This window comes from Lepidochelys kempii, chromosome 9 (assembly GCF_965140265.1).
Source record: "Lepidochelys kempii isolate rLepKem1 chromosome 9, rLepKem1.hap2, whole genome shotgun sequence".
NCBI lineage: Eukaryota > Metazoa > Chordata > Testudines > Cheloniidae > Lepidochelys > Lepidochelys kempii.
The window spans coordinates 4,094,743-4,112,541 of NC_133264.1; the positions used below are offsets into that span (position 1 = coordinate 4,094,743).

Sequence of the window (17,799 nt, forward strand, 5' to 3'; positions counted from 1 at the left end):
TGCCCCGAGGCTACACATTCTCTGCCAGAGCAAGCTGCAGCCTCCGCACGCCCCAGAAACAGCAAAGCAAACACCAAGTTCTCTGCAATGCGGCATTGTCACCCGTCAAGTGTTGTTTGCTAATTTACAGGGGGGAGAGGGAGAAAGAACTTTCCCTATTTTAAAACTAGGCTGTTTGCACAGGTCTGAGATGCATTTTTTCCTTTGTAAAGCCTTTTGTATAACACTTGATTGAACGAAGGAGTTGTTCTCCTTTACTGGAAGACTCTGGTACATTAATAAATTAACACAGGGGCACGCAGCACTTAAAGGGCTTGAACCAACAGCCACGCACCAAGTTACACGGAATTACATTAAGCAGCTTGTCAACAAAGCTCTGTGCTGTGCTATATCCCCATGACATTCGTTAACATTAATGAAAAATCACACAACCCAGCCCCTAAGTGCAGCTTGGAAAATATGTGCCCTGAAGGGTGGAGAGATCAAAGCCACCCAAAACAAGAAAACCAAATCATAGCGAAGGCTGCACTGTGTACAGCAATCGCAACGCTCTTCAGCCAGCAGGAGACAGGATTTTCCAAAGGGCTGCAGTGAGCCATCACACAGGAGAGGGAGGCTTAGAAGGAGGACTCAGGGCAGCGTCACCTTAACGCAGCGCCGCACCAGAAAGCGGAGTTGCGCAGGCTTCTGTAACAAAGCCACAAAGAACTCAACCAGTCAGATGTGGGAGGGAAGCTGACAAAGATACAGCCGATGCTTTTAAGCGATTCCACCAGCTTAGTTCTAATGAAATTTCCCATTTTATAGATGGGGAATCCCCATAGAACAGGGAGAGTCTTTCAGACTGGAGGAACTTTCTAAGGGCACCATTTTACCAGAACTGTCCAACCTTTTGGGGCCCCTGCAACCTTTCAAGGAAACAGCCAAACTTTGCCCCCTCGTGGGTGGTAGAGGCAGGATCTCCATTCTGTGTGGGCTTTGTGACACGTACCCTCCCTGATGGGACAATCTACCTTCCAGCATTGAGATCTGGAGTAGACAAGGCCTGGAAACCCATGGTCCTTGACTCATGCCTCTGAATTACAAGCACGATGGTCACTGCCAGGATGCGAATTGGCCACTATGGTGGACTGCCGCAGCACTAGAAACCTGTAAGATTAGCCTATAAATATCCTAATGATCTTGTGACTTAACTGTTATGGATTCTGTGGGTGGAATACAGGGAGTGGAGAACTTGGTTCTGCTGACTCTAGCAATAATCATAAGTCCGGGGGGAAAAGACACCCAAGCTGCAGTGTAACAAAAAAGGACCTGCTCATGTGGAAAGTTTTGGCACAGAGCGTCCTAGTCAAGGAGAAGAGACGGCATGACTGCAGAATCAGGAGCTGGGCATGGCCAGCAAATGCTACGACCCCCCTCTCCAGCCTGTAAAGCGACACAGGGAACTGTCAGCCCCCAGAACGCTTGCCAAGAGAAAGAACCAAGGGCAAATAAACCAGCCACCACCAAGGCCTCCCCTGCACGTCACCACCAAACATGCTGGTGAAACACAGTGGTGGCCAAATCTCATTAGAATCGCCGTTTACTCTTGCCTGTCCGGGTGGTGGAAGGGGAGGAGCAATAACCAGGCTAGGGACCCAGGTTTTCAGGCTGTGTCTGCACTACCCTGCTTGTCCGGTTAAAGAATTCCTGCTGTCACTCCTCTAGCCTTGCTCCCTTGGTGAAGGCACCAGTGGGAGCGCCAGGGTAGTCCGGATACCGGCAGCCACCAGTGTTTAAACCCTCAGCCCACATAAGTGCGCTGTAAGCAGGGGAGAGAGCCTGCGGCAGGAGCTGGCTGGAGGGCAAGAATGAGGGGCTGCAGAGAGCTCCCTCTCCGATCCCTCCAAAACCTGCTTTGCTTGGCCCTTCCTTCCATTTGCACTCCCAGACTCTGCCCCCCTCGCTCAGCAATGCTTCAAATCAGAGGCACCACAGAACGCAAATGCAAACATCTCCACCAGCAGGGCCACCAGGCAAGGTGCAGAGAGCTGGCTCCTGAGATCAGCGCCGGGGAGCGAGGCCTTTCACAGGGCGAGCACCTCCAAGGGTTAGCCACAGGCCTGTCAGGCCACCATTCAGAACCAGGGCTAGTGCCGCAGCATAGACAGGGCCCAGAGCAAAGGCTTACACAGACTCACCCACATGGGGTCGCTCCCATCCGCATCCTGCATCCGGACACAATCCATACTGATCTCTATTTTGTTTGTAGGGCCATTGTCTGAAGTATCGTCCATGAAGTTCAAGTTGATCGGCTGAACTGAACATATCGGCCTAAGAGGAAGAAAAGAGAGTCATTAAAACAATGACCGAAATCCTGACTCCACTGAAGTCGACAGCAAAGCTCCCATTTGACTTCAGTGGGGCCAGAATTTCCCCAACAGCCAAGTGTCTGCCAGCCGGTAGCACCGACAATCCCTATGCCAAGTATGGTGGAAAGCAGGGACCCCTCAGATAAAGCATGAGTGTTTGCCAACAGTCTTAATAGCAGCCACTGTGGCTAGTGCACCGGGCTGGGACTGAAGGGACTGTCCCGTGGAGTCAAGCAATGAGCAACAAATCTGTTAAGCCACTGGGGGAAATAAGGGAGCTCAAAGCCAGCAAGAGAGGATTTAAACCTTCCTCTCACCATGTTACAGCTAACAGTGGGTGTCAAGAAGGGGACACAGTCCTCCCTCATTCCCCAGAAACCCCATGCCAATGAAACTCAAGTCCAACCCAAACCTCCCTAGAAGGTTTCACTAAAACCTCTTCACTTTCCTCCCCTCCTCTCCGCAGGTCTTGGAGCCCGTTAGGACCAAAGAATCGATACTGGGGGAGAAGGGACGTTCTCATGATTCCCAACCTGGCTGAGACCAGGAACTCCTTGAAATCTTTCCCTCCCCTCAGCACAGCACCTAGAGGTTAGGAGACGCATTGTGGGGAGGAGTCAGAGGGGAGGAGAGGTGGACGTTACCGATGGGCTTACTTCAAGAAATCTAGTAGGCAGGGTGGATGAGCAGGGTGGCAGGGCCACCATGATGGGTGGGCAACCGCTCGGGTTGCCAGCCCTCCCAGATTGGCCAGAAGTCTGCCGGAATCAGCATCAATCTCCCAGTGACTATTGAAAGCAATCTGGGAGATTTTAATAGGTACAGTACAATTATTGATGTTAGGTCATGTTGGGGGAAAAAAAATCTCCCGGAATAGCTTCAGTCAGAGTGGGCGACCCTAGCAACTGCCCAGGGCACCGTGGTCAAGAGGCTAGGAGCGTGCAGGCCTGGGGTGCGAAGCTGCAGAAGGGAGCTTGTGGCAATGGGGAGGGGGTAGGCAGCTGGGCCTGGGAGGATGGATGGAAGCCCAGGGGATGCAGCGGGGGTACAAGTTCACCCAGGGCACCATTTTCCCTAAGGAGGGCCCTGCAGGGCAGTTACCCTAGGCCCTAGGTCTAGGGTGAGCCACATAACCATGCCACTCAGCTTTCTGGGAGGCCTCAGCCATTTGGGGGAGGCTTGGGGGGAGGACACCTAAAACATTTTCCACCCTGGATCAGCAAAAAAAGCTGAGGTCACTCCTGCAAGAACTGAAGTGTGCTCTGCCCAGCAACTGCCCCAAACTTCCCACATCAACCTGCCTCAACCCTGACCTGATGAGACATGCCTGCCCTTCTGAGGGTGCGTAGCGCCCCAGTTCTGTTCCCTCCCAGTTCTTATATCGCACTCAGCACCATGGAGTCCGAGCATCTCCCAGCCGTGCGTTTGGCCACGTGACTAACATCTGTTTCATATTTGTTCCCTCAGCCTTCAAGGGGGAAAAGCATGTCCCCATGTCCAACCAGTCCATAGCCTCTCTACCGAGCCCGTCAAGGGTGCCACTTGTGAAACAGACATCTGTCCACCATGAATCAAATTGCGACCCGCTTCAGTGCCCCCAGCAGCCACCCGGTAACCATGAGTCACCACGGACTTGGCTAGATCCCTAGCAGTCACCTAGACACAAAGGACTCTGGAATCTACAACACCAATTCTCTGAGCCGCACTGACAGCCTGCCCCCCAAATGCCCGTCTGCAGCAGTCTCTGTCTGCTGGTACTTACTGTTCCAGAAAGTCCCAGATGTGCTGGAAAACCTCTGGACTGAGGAATTCTCTTGTCTGCGAGCTCTGGGACATGGTGGATCGGTAGTAACTCTCCGTCCAGGAGAAATGGCCTGGAGTTTCCACAAACCTTACAGTAAATAAATAGATGATATTGAATCCTCGATTAAACTACTAAGAAACCCATCAACAGAAACAAGTGTGTGAAAAAGGGAGACACACTAAACGCCTGGAACATTCATAGCTGTACAACCTGCAACCCCTGATACTAGGGATGTGTTTAGAAGGGAGAGATTTAGGACAACCCCCAGCCACCCACTCCACTGTAATTCTGTATTACATGGAATCTTACAATCAAACTTTGTGTCATCCTCACATAAATCACCACAATATTTTGCACTTAAATGGGGCAGAGTACAGGGCTGGGAATCAGGAGATCTGGGTTCTGTTCCCATCTCCATCACTGACCTGCAGTGTGATCTTGCACAAGTTAGTTTGCCTCTGTTTCCACTCCTGCATCTGACTGTCTTGTCTATTTACAGTGTAAGTTCTTTGGCACAGGGACTGCCTCTAACTGGTGTCTGCATAGGACCTAGTATAACAGGGCCCCGTAAGTGGTACTGTTATGTAAATAATAAATGATTATACTGTAGCTTTTATCTTGGGCCAAAAGTGGTGATTTTTAGAAAATTTTCATCAATTTTTTGGTTTAAAAGCATATGTACTTTTCCTGCTTTAGAGCTATTCACAATTTTAACTGTAGAATTGTGATCAAACATGCTCAAATTAGATATAAAGTGGTATTTTAATCTCATTTTTCTTGCTGAAAAAAAGAAGCCCAAGTAAACTAAACGTTTAAAGATTACATTAACAAAAAGCACTCAAAACAGAGAAAATACAACACTTTCCTATGCAAAAGTACACACACTCTCTCTCTCAGAGCCAAACTCATCACACACTTAAGCAGCCCCAACTCCACTGAGGACAGCAAAGCTTTCGCACAGAGTACCTTGAATGGCCAGCAATGGGCTTTCCGTTTAGCAGGGGGCGTTCAAGTGAAGTTCCTACCGACAGCAGGTGAGAGCGCTATTAAGTGTGACTGAGTTACAGCGAGAAGCCCTCAGGAGAGCACTTGGGAACAGGCAGCTTTATAAATGGGCTGCAGTCTCTTTTGCTTTCCACTTATGACACAACCTGGCCTCCCACGGTCCAAGAGAGAATGGGATGAAGCACAAGAGCTTTTGAAAAAGCTGTCCCTTTATTTAGATTTGTACAAATGCTTAAGAAAAAAAAGAAGTACGACAGCCACTGTCCAGAACTGGGCACCTCCAGAGCTCAGAGCAAGTCTCTGCAGCTTGATCTGAAGGACAAGGCTCTGAGGCTGAGTGCTAGAGCAGACTCCCATGCTCTCTGCAGGTCAGGTGAGGGAAGAGGAAGACAAGAGCACGAGTGCGAACCTTGATATAATTTAGAACATCACACTTTATTACAGTAGGATCCAGAGGCCTCAGGCAGGTCAGGGCCCCACTGAGCACAAACAGGAGCGAGTCCTCCACTTGCCTGCTTTGCCTACCCACTCCCCAGCTACCGCTCCAGCCTCTCCTCTCCCGCTCCCCAAGCCCTGCACCAACACCCCACCAAACTGCCCCACGCTCCTGAGAATGCCAAAGAAAACAGGGATGGAAAGCATTAAACCCTGAGCTCCCCTTGCCACAGTTCCTGACCCCTTCATTTCATGGATCAAGGTGTTCAGAGATCTATGGAGAAGCAGAAGAGATCACTCACTTTGCTACATGCAACAGATCCTTCATAGACTTGACCTATGGATTCCACAAACTTCACAGGCCCTTAGGCACTGCTCACAATTGGAGTACCTATCCCTGACCTCGTATCAATGTCAATACATATTATCAACCCACCAAACCGTCTGCTCTGCCAAGCTCCCTGCATGCACAAACCTGTTTGCCACTGACCCACCAGGAGCCCGGGCCAGCAGCTAACAATCATTGACTTCCAAAAACTCACCCCTTAGGAAGTGACTATGACCAATGGCATCAGCTCAGAGTTGCTCACCAAGCCACTCCCCACAGGTCTTCCTTTAAATCAACTCCTCAGCACCAGAGTCCTCCTGCAAGTTACAACTTGCCCCACTTGGTTCCTAGCTATCTCAGCGCTAGGCCACATGGCTAGGAACTAACCCACACAGATTCGGGCACACAGGCAGAGGAGGAAAACATCCCAATCCGCAGCAGTGCAATGAATTTTGCAGAGGTTGTTTTTGTTTCTGCCCACAATCAGGTATTCTCAGCAGGCCTTCTGTGACAAACCCTCAGTTATGCTGCTTTGGGGAGTTAATTTGCACTGGCTGTGTTTTGGGGGTTTTTTTGGGGTGGGGGGAAGAGGGGAGAAGGGGAAGAAACATCTGGGAATTTCCATCCAGTATTGGGCAGTTTGGGTCCTTCAGATTCTGTATCCCACCTCCACCAGTGACCAGCACCTAGGAAGGCATGATATGCGGCCAGGCAGAGGGTACAATCAGATGAGCTTGGCCGTGAGAATGCAATTCTGCCCACATTCTGTACAGCCTCAGCCCTCTCTGGCCCTCCTCTAGTGCTAGGACTTCCCCTGAGCCACATTCATACGACGTCACACGTTTGTCCTTTCGCCCCACACAGGGTAATCTCATGTGTATTTATTTGCAAAGGGGCCCTGTTGGATTACAGGTCCACACTTTTCAAGTGGTGCAAAAAAAAAAAAAAAAAAAAAAAAAAAGAGCTTTTACATTTCCCTAGACCAACAGAAACGTACCATTATTTCTTTCGTTTAAATTCCAATATAAAACTTTTTAAACAAACAAGCTCTGTACTCCCCCTCTGTAGGCTAGTGCCTCTGCCTCGGTTTCCCTATTTGTGCAATTACAACAACCCCCCTATCCTCACAGGGAGGCTGTATGGGTTCACTAGCTAACATCTGCAAAGAGTTTAAAGAGGGAAAATCTTAAGGAACAGTCACTATTGCTCTTTGCTCAGCTGGGACAATGGCAATTGGCAGGTCACTTTCTATTTATTTGCTGAGGCTTTTCCAAAGCATCCTGCTTCCAGTGCACTAAAATACCCAGGTTACTGTGCTGCAAGGAAACATTTAAAATAAAAGTCATAGTGCAGATTAGGGTGTTTCCATCCCCTCCCCACAAAACCTAAATTTGGTGCCTAACCTCTCGTCACCACCCCTTTAGCCTGCTAGGCGTTAGAGCAGCCTCTGTACTGAATAGTTTACAGGAATCCATGAATTTTTTTTTCTCCCCCCAGAAAAACAAGCAGGGCATAAACTCCATCCATCTGACCTCACTCCATGCATTTAGGCCCCCCAACCTGCATCTTTAAGTCACCCAAGTCTCCGACTTCAGTGAGATTGTGTGTACAGAGTTAACCGCACATGTAAGCATTTTCAGGACTGGGAGTTGGATTGCTACTTTCAGTCACTAGATTGTTACTTTCATGCAGCACTTCACATCCCAAAGGGTATTACCTATTTAGTGTGTGACATTGCAAACACTACCACGTACAGGGCTTACTGCTGGGCATTACTACCAGACTACTGACTTTAATGGGACTGAAGCCTGGTAGCAAACCTTTGTACAATTGGACCATATGCTGACACACAAACTAGAAACTGGGTTCAGTGCAGGAACCTCTAAGGTGAAACACAGCGAGTGTTTAAATGGAACATTATACGACGGTAAGCGGAGAATTACCAGATCCAGTTACAACAGACTGGGGAATGTAGACCGTCACCAAGTTGTAATTTGGCTTGAACACCAGAGCTGACAACTCTCCTCTTATAAAAAGCTCCAGGGGATCTTTAGTGATCAAAAGGACCATGGTTTTGTCTCATCTAAGAGGCAATCTCTCTCCATCAGTACAATTTTCCCTAGCACTGTGCTGGAGCATTGCTTCCATACTGACTCAGAGTTCAGCCTACTCAGTCACCAGGATCACTTCCAGCATCAGCTAGTGTTACTCGTGTGCCTCCCCTCCAAAACACTGACCCACCCAATCCTATTTACCTTGCAAGACCAGATGGAATCACAGCTCTGTATCACAGTTCCAGGGGCTTTTCACACATGCCTAGCGATCCTCGCATATAAAGCCTTATGTGCATTGAATACTTATCTCTCTCCGATAATTTTACAAGAATTACACTACATTTGTGTGGCAGAATTATGTCATATCCCTTAGGTGGGAAAACAACATAATTTGCCATGAAACTGACTGCCAGGTCACTTTTAAAACTTACACAGCACCTGTGCTCTAACTAGCTTAAATGGGCTTTGCAAATATTAACTCTCCCAACAGATAGGAATAAAAAACAACAACACCACCACCACATAGATGGTAAGGTGAGGCACAGCAGATTAGCACTTCTGAAAATCAGATACTTAAACAATTGCAGTTCCTATTCACTTCTGCTAGAGCTGTGGATTCCCAGAATGTCTGACAATCAAGCCTTAAGTGACTAGTTTACCATCAAACAAGTCATTAGCAGATTCAGGAAGAGACAGGAGAACCTCAAAGCATCAACTCATTCACCCACAAGGATTCTGCCTCTTCTACACTAGGAGAAAGAGGGCACAGCATTCTCTTAATCAGAAATAACACTTGTGATATCAGGGAATGATGAGAGAGGAGAAAACTGCCATGGTGACTGTAGCAGGGTTGATATTCCAACCATAGTAGCATTACTCAGTGCATATGTTCTTGTTTACAAATCACTAATAAAACGGAGCACAAAAGCCTATTTTACTTACACTTCTGAAAGGAGAGAACCGTTCTATGCCCACAACACCTCAAGAAAGTAGCCCTCTGTTTGAGACCAGACACACCCAGCCTTAGGGCCAGGTGCTTCATATTTATATAAGGAGAGGGTCTGGGGCGGAGCTAAAGATAAAGCTCCATGCTTGAGTCCATCTGCCTCTTGAGCAGTGGTTCTCAAATTTTTGTGCTGGTGACCCCTTTCACATAGCAAGGCTCTAGTGCAACCCCTCCTTATAATTATATTTTATATGTTTATAACATTTTTATATATTTAACACCATTATAAATGCTGGAGGCAAAGCAGGGTTTGGGATGGAGGCTGACAGCTTGTGACCCCCCCATGTAATAACCTTGCAACCCCCTGAGGGGTCCCGACCCACAGTCTGAGAACCCCTGCTCTTGACAGACGATATTGAAAAACCAAAAACACCACCCCAGCAAGGTATGTGCCGGGGTTTATTTGCTCTTCCCTCTTCAGTACAGGTGTCAGGGACGAGAAGATCTGAACTGTCATCAGGCTAGCTGTAGGGTTTATAGTACGTGGGGAGAACAGATGTGAATAAGAAATCATAGGGAAGTCTAAAGCTAGTTAAGGCTTAATGGTCTGTTTTTCAGAGGTGTTGACCTGCAGCATTAATGGACTCCAGCATCTCTGGGAAATCAGGCCTTTTTGCAGGGGGTAGGAATTTTCTCCCCATAACACTAATAGCATATGAGCTCTTGATACAAAATTGCCTTGGCTTATAAACCTTAACTCCATGGTATAGAAGTCTGGAGGAGTCTCACTGCGGGGAGAGGGGTATAATTCATGCTAAGGATGGACAAACTAGAGCAGATCCCACCCTAAAGCAAACTGGTTTTGAAGACTGCAAAGTTTGGGTTACAGGCTCTTGCTTCTCTCTTCTCTCCCAAGACAAACGTTTTGGTTTCTTCCAGGCCCCTCGGTATTGCTGGGGCCCATTTGGAGGGGCTCACATAATATGAGAAAGGCTGCAGCATCTCATGGAAAACAAAAGGTCTAGAAAGCTGGTTTCTAAAAAAGCCTGCCCCCATTTACAAATCAGGAGCCAAGCTCCAAATAAACGTCTACTGACCCGGCCCCTGGCACCAGAGCAGTTTGCACACCTTAGATCACGTTGTCCTCACAGCCCTCCTGTGAGGTAGGGCAGTAATTCCCCCGTTCTACCAGCGCGGCACTGAGGTACACAAGTGGACATTTTCAAAAGTGACCAGTGATTTTGGATGCCTGACTAAGGACACCTTAAAGGGCCGATTCTCAGACAGTGGGTGCCCTGCACTTTCTGAAAAGTCAGGCCCTTTTAAGGTGTCTCAGGGTAGGTACCCACTTCTGCCCATCTTGGCCATTCAGATCAAGTGGTCGCATAGGGAGCTCGCAGGACAAGGATTTGAACCTTAATCCCCTCACTCTAGTGGCTCACTTTAGTGATTTAACTAGATAAACTGCCCTTCCTGAGTAATTAACCCTTTACACGTCACCTAGTCCTTAACACCCTCTAGATGCATGGCTAGGAGGCATAGCTGGTTAATGCATTAGCATTCGACAGCCTGAAGGCTGGGGTCAAATAGCGAAGCTGGTCAACAGTGAGATGAGTCGATGGTCTCAGGCTCGACCTCCGGGATTCTAATCCAAACACTGGCCTCTCCCTGCGACAGCTGAGGAAATCCATTCAAGTACATGAAGAGGCACAAGATACAACCACAGTAGAATTCAAAAGCCGTCTACATAATTGACCAAATCTTGGTATAGTCATATTTTTAGTTCTTGAAAGGGGTGGGGGCCCTTGTTCTTTCTGAGTGTGCTGCTAAAACTCTAGGAACTTGGCAGCGTTCAGAGCGCTGGAATTCCCCCTGCTCTACATTTTAACACTGCAGTGATTTGTAGACATCACTATTTAATGAAGCACACAGCTGTGCAAGAAGAGAAGGAGGCGGAGTTGGCAGCGTGGGACAAGCGAGAGAATCTGGCAAGCGGTGTCATCTGGAATTCCCCTAACTCTGTGGGACAGGCTCATACCCCCCCCCCCGCGCCGTCAATATACACGCTGGAAGAGCTTGTTAAAGGCCCCCAATAACCAAACAGGCGTATTGCATTAGGGACGGGTCCAAAATAAAATGTCCCTGTGTGAGCAGCCCTCCACCCCAACGATTGGGGAGGCTCAGATCTGAATTTTGCCATTGTCCCCCATCTCCAAGATGGGCCAATACAAAACCCTTGGATCCAAACACTTGTATATTCTGTGACAGGCTGGAGATCTGGACCCTAACTTTGGGCCTCAGACCCTTCCTGAACTCCCCCCACACCCTCCATTTCATCGCCTTCTAAACTTCCTGACAGGCCTCGGACCTGAGGCCTAGTGAAACAATGTGAGTAAAACAAGGAACCACCCCAAACTTGGACCACATATTTTTTATTTTTTTCCCCTTATTTCCCTGCCTACAACTGAATTTCAGGAGCTTGGCTTATGGAACCCCAACAGAGACTGGTGTCTGGGGATTCCTGGCCCGGCGGCAGTGGGTATTATTGAATGGTACACAATTAGTTATTCTTACTTAGGTTTCCAGCCCAGATTTCAGATCCAAGTAGTTTCAATCAACAGCCAGACTTCAGGGATCTGCTCCAAATACCTTAGGACTCCTTTACCACATCCTAGGCCCATGACCTTTATTTTGTAAATGCCCACAGGTGGAAACTGAGGTAGCCATGGCGTAGGGGGGTAATGGTATGATGGGATAACATGGTTTTGGTAATTAGATATTCATGGTAAATAGGCCCAATGGCCTGTGATGGGATATTAGATGGGGTGGGATCTGAGTTACCCAGGAAAGAATTTTCTGTAGTATCTGGCTGGTGAATCTTGCCCATATGCTCAGGGTGTAGCCGTCGCCATATTTGGGGTCAGGAAGGAATTTTCCTCCAGGGCAGATTGGAAGAGGCCCTGGAGGTTTTTCGCCTTCCTCTATAGCATGGGGCACAGGTCACTTGCTGGAGGATTCTCTGCTCCTTGAAGTCTTTAAACCACGATTTGAGGACTTATAGCTCAGACATAGGTGAGAGGTTTTTCGCAGGAGTGGGTGGGTGAAATTCTGTGGCCTGCGTTGTGCAGGAGGTCAGACTAAATGATCATAATGGTCCCTTCTGACATTAGTATCTATGAATCTATGAATGTGACTATGGAGAAGGGAAAGCTATCCTCAGCAAATGGAGGTTTTTGTAGCAAAAAAATGCCCACCCAGAGCACAAGTCACAGCTCTTCCTGTATTTCTTGGGTCCCTAGGGCCTGATTCAATTTTCCCAGATCCTCAGCTACCATCATCCCAGAAAACACATGGACAACAGCAAAGAATTTGGGGCGGTGATATCAGACCAGATGAGACCTGGGGAATCAGGACAAGGACAGGAACTATGGGCTGGGAAACTGATTGTGCCATAGGGAAGGGCAGCAGGACAGGGCTAGGAGTTTTATCATCCGGTAGGAACTCCTTGGCTTCAAGGTGAACCAAGCGCTGCGCACACAGAACACGAGCCGGAGTTGGGAGCGGCAACAGGGCAGGAGAGAGGAACTGGGCTCAAAACATGCAAGCAAAATATCTGTGTAACACAGGAAGGCATCTCTACAGAATCAATCATGCACAGCTGAGGATAGGAGCTAGAGACCCTTAAAGGGACACTGACTACTTTTCATGCTGGTAGAACCATCTTTAATAGCATATCCTGATTTTCTGTTTTAATTCCTTTTTCAGAGGAGCGGGAAAGAGGCGTTTTGTTCTCCTGTCGCTGTTGGTCCGGGTTCTTTCTGCAAAGAAGAAACTGACTGTACAAAAGAAACAGTGAAACTAGCTACAGCCAAAAACGCTGTACAAACACATCCACAAACTGAAAAATTATTGTTATTCACCAGCATCTTTCACTTACAGTCATCTGGGTGTTATTGTACCCATAGGAGGCGTGACATTTTCCACTTCACATCACCCTCTTAGTGCATGTTACCTTGTAACTGACTGCGGCCACGTGACAGTAACCTGATCAGAGTAGGCAGCGAGGCTCCCCTCAGACCTCCACCAAAGCTGAGAGCAAGGAATCATCCCTGCCTCCCAAGGATAGCCACCTCTGCAGGTGAAATGGAAGAGCCATAATAAAGACACCAGCAAACCACAGAGGACTGGGACTTCTGCCCTCCATGCTTCATCAGAATCACCCTGACAACTGTCACTTGTGACCTCCTCTCATTAGGTATCGTGGGCATTTCTTTAGTTGTTAGAGGTAGTACTTCCCAGTGGATAGAGCACTGGCCTATGGATCAGGCTACCAGGTTCTAACAGCATCTCTGCCCTGACCTGCTGAGTGATGTTGAGCAAGTCATGTCTCTCTGTGCCTCAGTTTCCCCATTTGTAAAACGATGATAATGATGGTTGTAAAGTGCTTGAATGAAAAGTGCTATATAAGAGCTTGGTCTCCGTACCACCACTGTAGCAGTTAAATGTTACAGAGAGGGTTTCCAGTTTTAGGTTTTAAGAGAAAAACCTACCCATCAGTCTTTTATTTATTAAATAATGAAAATAATTTTTTGGCAATTTTGAAATTTAAATACTTCCCCCCCACACTTTTTTGAAAGATCCTGTCCCCAAGTGTGTTGTTGAGATGTTTAATAATGCTGTCCAGCTGGAGATGGGGAGAACTGTAATTAACGGTTGTCTCACTTGACACAGGAAAAGCTCTTATCTGCACAACATTCTCGGGGGGGGAAAAATCTTCAAGTTAATGGAAAATTCAAATTCAGTGCTCTCAAAATAAAATCCTTGGGTTTTTTTTTTTAAATCCCCTCCTCCCCCCCCAAAAAAAAGAAAAAGAAAAAGGCAAAATATTTGATTTGAAAATCTTCCTTCCATTGCAGAATAAACGCACAATGGGTAAAATTTTCATGAACACCTAGGTCGGTGCTGAGGAGTCTATGTCCCATTTTCAGAAGTCACCTGGGCACTTGACTTTCAGTGGAACGTAGGCTCCAAAGCACACAGGTGACTCTGAAAATGGAACTTAAGAGTCCCAAGTTACATAAGTGCTTTAAAAATCCCACCCTTAATTTTATCCAAAATTCCAGAAAAAAAAAATCCCCCACCCAAACTGGAAACTCACATTCTATCTGAATCTGTTTAAGCCCTAAATTTGCCCACTGAAATATTTGTCCAGTGATACCTGGAACTTGCTCATCAGCCTTTTCATCTTTTAAAGCAGTCCCGTCAGCCCAAAATTTTCCTGATCAAATAGGAGGGGAGTGTCCATCAACATCACGAAACCACTGAACTTGAGCTTCAGATCTCTTTTCTTTATAATTATTTATTCATAGGTTTCTAGACAATTCATCACCTTAATACCTGAGCATTTGTGACTTCAGGGTTTTCGCTGAAATTTATTATAAATCTAATATGAACAGAATTGTGGGGGGGCCTTGCCTGTGATAGCAGGGGACTGCACTCCCCTCTGGTCTGTGTTCTTGTAAGAGCTGTCTGGATGCTGATCCTGTTTCAAGATACACAGTTTGGGACCCTAGGCCAATATTTTCAACTAGAGTTCCTAAAAGGGCACTAAGAAAAGGAGTACTTGTGGCACCTTAGAGACTAACCAATTTATTTGAGCATGAGCTTTCGTGAGCTACAGCTCACTTCATCAGATGTTTACCGTGGAAACTGCAGCAGACTTTATATACACACAGAAATCATGAAACAATACCTCCTCCCACCCCACTGTCCTGCTGGTAATAGCTTATCTAAAGTGATCAACAGGTGGGCCATTTCCAGCACAAATCCAGGTTTTCTCACCCTCCACCCCACCACACAAATTCACTCTCCTGCTGGTGCTAGCCCATCCAAAGTGACAACTCTTTACATAATCAAGTCGGGCTATTTCCTGCATAGATCAAGGTTTTCTCACATCCCCCCCACCCCCATACACACACAAACTCACTCTCCTGCTGGTAATAGCTCATCTAAACTGACCATTCTCCAGGTTTAAATCCAAGTTAAACCAGAACATCTGGGGGGGGGGGGGTAGGAAAAAACAAAGGGCACTGAAATCCATAGTCAAGCATCTAAATAAATGGCCCAAGTTTCAGAGGTGCTAAGAACAAGCAATTTCCTACATTACTACCTGCATGAATATGGCACCCGACTTAGAACATTTTGGCTATAGTTTTGAAAGCTTTGCCCATAGAACAAAGGGATAAGAATCCCTTTATCAGACTGTCCTGTGTTATTGTCGTTAGTTTTGGGGGCTTACATTACTCGCTAAGGATACAGGTCCCCATGAATTATGCAGGGTTTCCCCAAACAACAGAAGCTTTATAGCCCAGCAGCCGTCTTTGTGTTTCATGTTTGTAAATTGCCTAGCCCAGTGGGGTATTGATCCACAACCCGGGCTCCTAGAAGCTATGGTCCTACAAATCAATAAGAACAGAAAGACATTTTGTTTGAGATACATATATTTGTCTGTTTTAGTTAGGTTTAGCCTCCATCTGTTATTTCCCATTTGAAGCAATTACAGTGACAATGAGCCAATTCCTCAGTTTTACCCAGGTCTTACTCACACAAAACTCCCATTAAGCCCCCTGGGGGCACTGGATTTGGTCCTGCGTATGCAAGGTACCCAGTGGTATTGGAGAGCATTAGTAATATCCACGAGTATGGAATAAAGAGTGTACTGCAAACAGTATTGTAAATTAAGTCCAGTGCCAGTGCAATCCCACAACGTGCCAACATATTGGGTATAAATATCAGTCAGCCCAGGTAATAAATACAACAGTTGCTTAGACAGCAATGTAAACTTCATGTAAGCAAACTCAGCACAGTATGAAATGGACTTACACAGACACACACACAAACACACAGAGCTCTCCCCTAAATAAAATCCAAATGCATGAGTTTGCATTACTGTATCTCTCTGTAAATTAACTAATAAAAGGTCCTCCTCAAGCTTTAACCTCTGCTTGGCACAGGGTCCCTAGTGGGCCCTAAATCTAACAACGTCATGACCATACTCCTGCGGACTGGGTGGAAACACTGCTTGCCACACAAGAGACAAAAGTAAGTGGAATCTAAACTGTAGCAGCCATTAATATACCGAAGCTGTGTTCTTAATCGTGCAAGGACTCTACCTCCAGCTCTCTGTTTTCCGGGAAATGACCCCGTGTTGCTGCAGGCACAAAGGCCTTCTCCCACGACGTCCTGCAGTGCTCAGCAGTGCAGGCAAGCTGCACACTCTGCAGCATGCCAGGAACCTCCACCCAGAACCTTGCTCCAAACAGGCCTCTCAGCAGAGCAACACACAAATGCACACTAGTGCCACCCAGCCAAGCCGTGGCCGGTGACCTGACACACACCCCCTGGGCTGGTTTCTCAAGAGCACAGAGTCAGATTTTTCAATGCCCAGCACTCACAAAAGGAACCAGGTTTTAACATGAACTCAGCGCCTATTTAGGCACCTAAATAAAGGACAGATTTTCAGAAGCACCCAGCAGCTCCCATCAAGGCAATCTAGCCCCAGTGTGACTGAACAACCGTGTTGCATTGTTTCCCTGACCAATATGGACTTTTTTCTTTTTTGGTTCTGGAAGCCCTGGGATAGGTCAGCTGCTTTCTAGGTAGCCCAACAAAGCATTACTACACCACAGCTGTAAGAAAATTAATTGCCTTCCTATTCTCCTCAGGGAAATGGTGAAAGAAGGACATTAGCGATGAGAGGTTTCAGAGTAACAGCCGTGTTAGTCTGTATTCACAAAAAGAAAAGGAGGACTTGTGGCACCTTAGAGACTAACCAATTTATTTGAGCATGAGCTTTCGTGAGCTACAGCTCACTTCATCGGATGCATCGGATGCATCACTTCATTGGATGTACGAAAGCTTATGCTCAAATAAATTGGTTAGTCTCTAAGGTGCCACAAGTCCTCCTTTTCTATTAGCGATGAGGGGGACAATATCTTTTATATCTCACCCATATCCTGGGACCAATACAGCTACAACAACACTGCAAAGAAATGAGCAGAAAGAGCATTTAGACTTGATTGTAGAGGGACTGTTTGTGCTGCAGTCTGGACAGGCAGAGAAGGTTTCTGGAGACAGAGCTAAGATACTGCAATTAACATAGTTACCTCATGACATTTCTAAAATGCTGTCACACATTAATGTTCCTCATAACAATGGCATTCACAACTATTTTGCAGCTACAATTAAAATCAAAAGGAATTGTCTTTCGATGCCTCTGGGCAAGCACTTAACATCAACAAGCAACCAGCTGATCCGTCGTTAATAATGGATTGCACCAGACAGTTCAATAGGTGCACACAGAAGCAGCCAGCAAGCCTTGAAAGAGACTCAGAGATCTCTACTATGCGGCAGTGTTCTGTAATCACAGAATGGCTTTGCCACAAAATTCATCCATTTACAAAAGAAACATTGTCAAGGGGGCTAGATTTTTTTTAAATGCCTAGAACAGTTACAAATTACAACCATTGTGTTTCTTATTAAACCGATCCTTGGAGCAACAGGAAATAGTAAAAGTTAAAAAAACAAACTGCTAGACTTCCTGGCCTATTTTTGAAATTATAGAGCCATGCCAATAACTGTGAGTACACTTTTACGTCTACTTTGCACATGCAACCATCACAATTGTCCATTGATTTTGAGAGCCTAGATTTGCAAACCTGACAGGTTTGGATAGGGTCTGGCTAAAAATCCAAACTTTCAGGTGCTTTTCTGAACAAAACCTCAGCCCTTTTAAAGCTTTCCTGTCGTTAGTGTTGACGCTTTTTTGTGAGTGCAGCAGTCACCCGATTGCAGCACTTACAGCAGACTACTGAATC

General features: G+C 46.7%; 1 protein-coding gene across 2 annotated transcripts in view; it reads right to left on the bottom strand.

The window, feature by feature from the left end:
• Nucleotides 1-17,799, bottom strand: part of TP63 (tumor protein p63) — a 131,849-nt gene that overhangs the window by 99,521 nt on the left and 14,529 nt on the right. The window contains exons 2-3 of one of the 2 annotated variants that reach the window (XM_073358732.1): nt 4,114-4,242; nt 2,181-2,313 (exon numbers count right to left, since the gene is read on the bottom strand). In XM_073358732.1, the coding sequence (XP_073214833.1) occupies nt 2,181-2,313; nt 4,114-4,242 (262 nt within the window). Of the gene's footprint in view, nt 1-2,180; nt 2,314-4,113; nt 4,243-17,799 lie in introns of those variants that run through there. The other variant, XM_073358733.1, reaches the window with a different exon arrangement.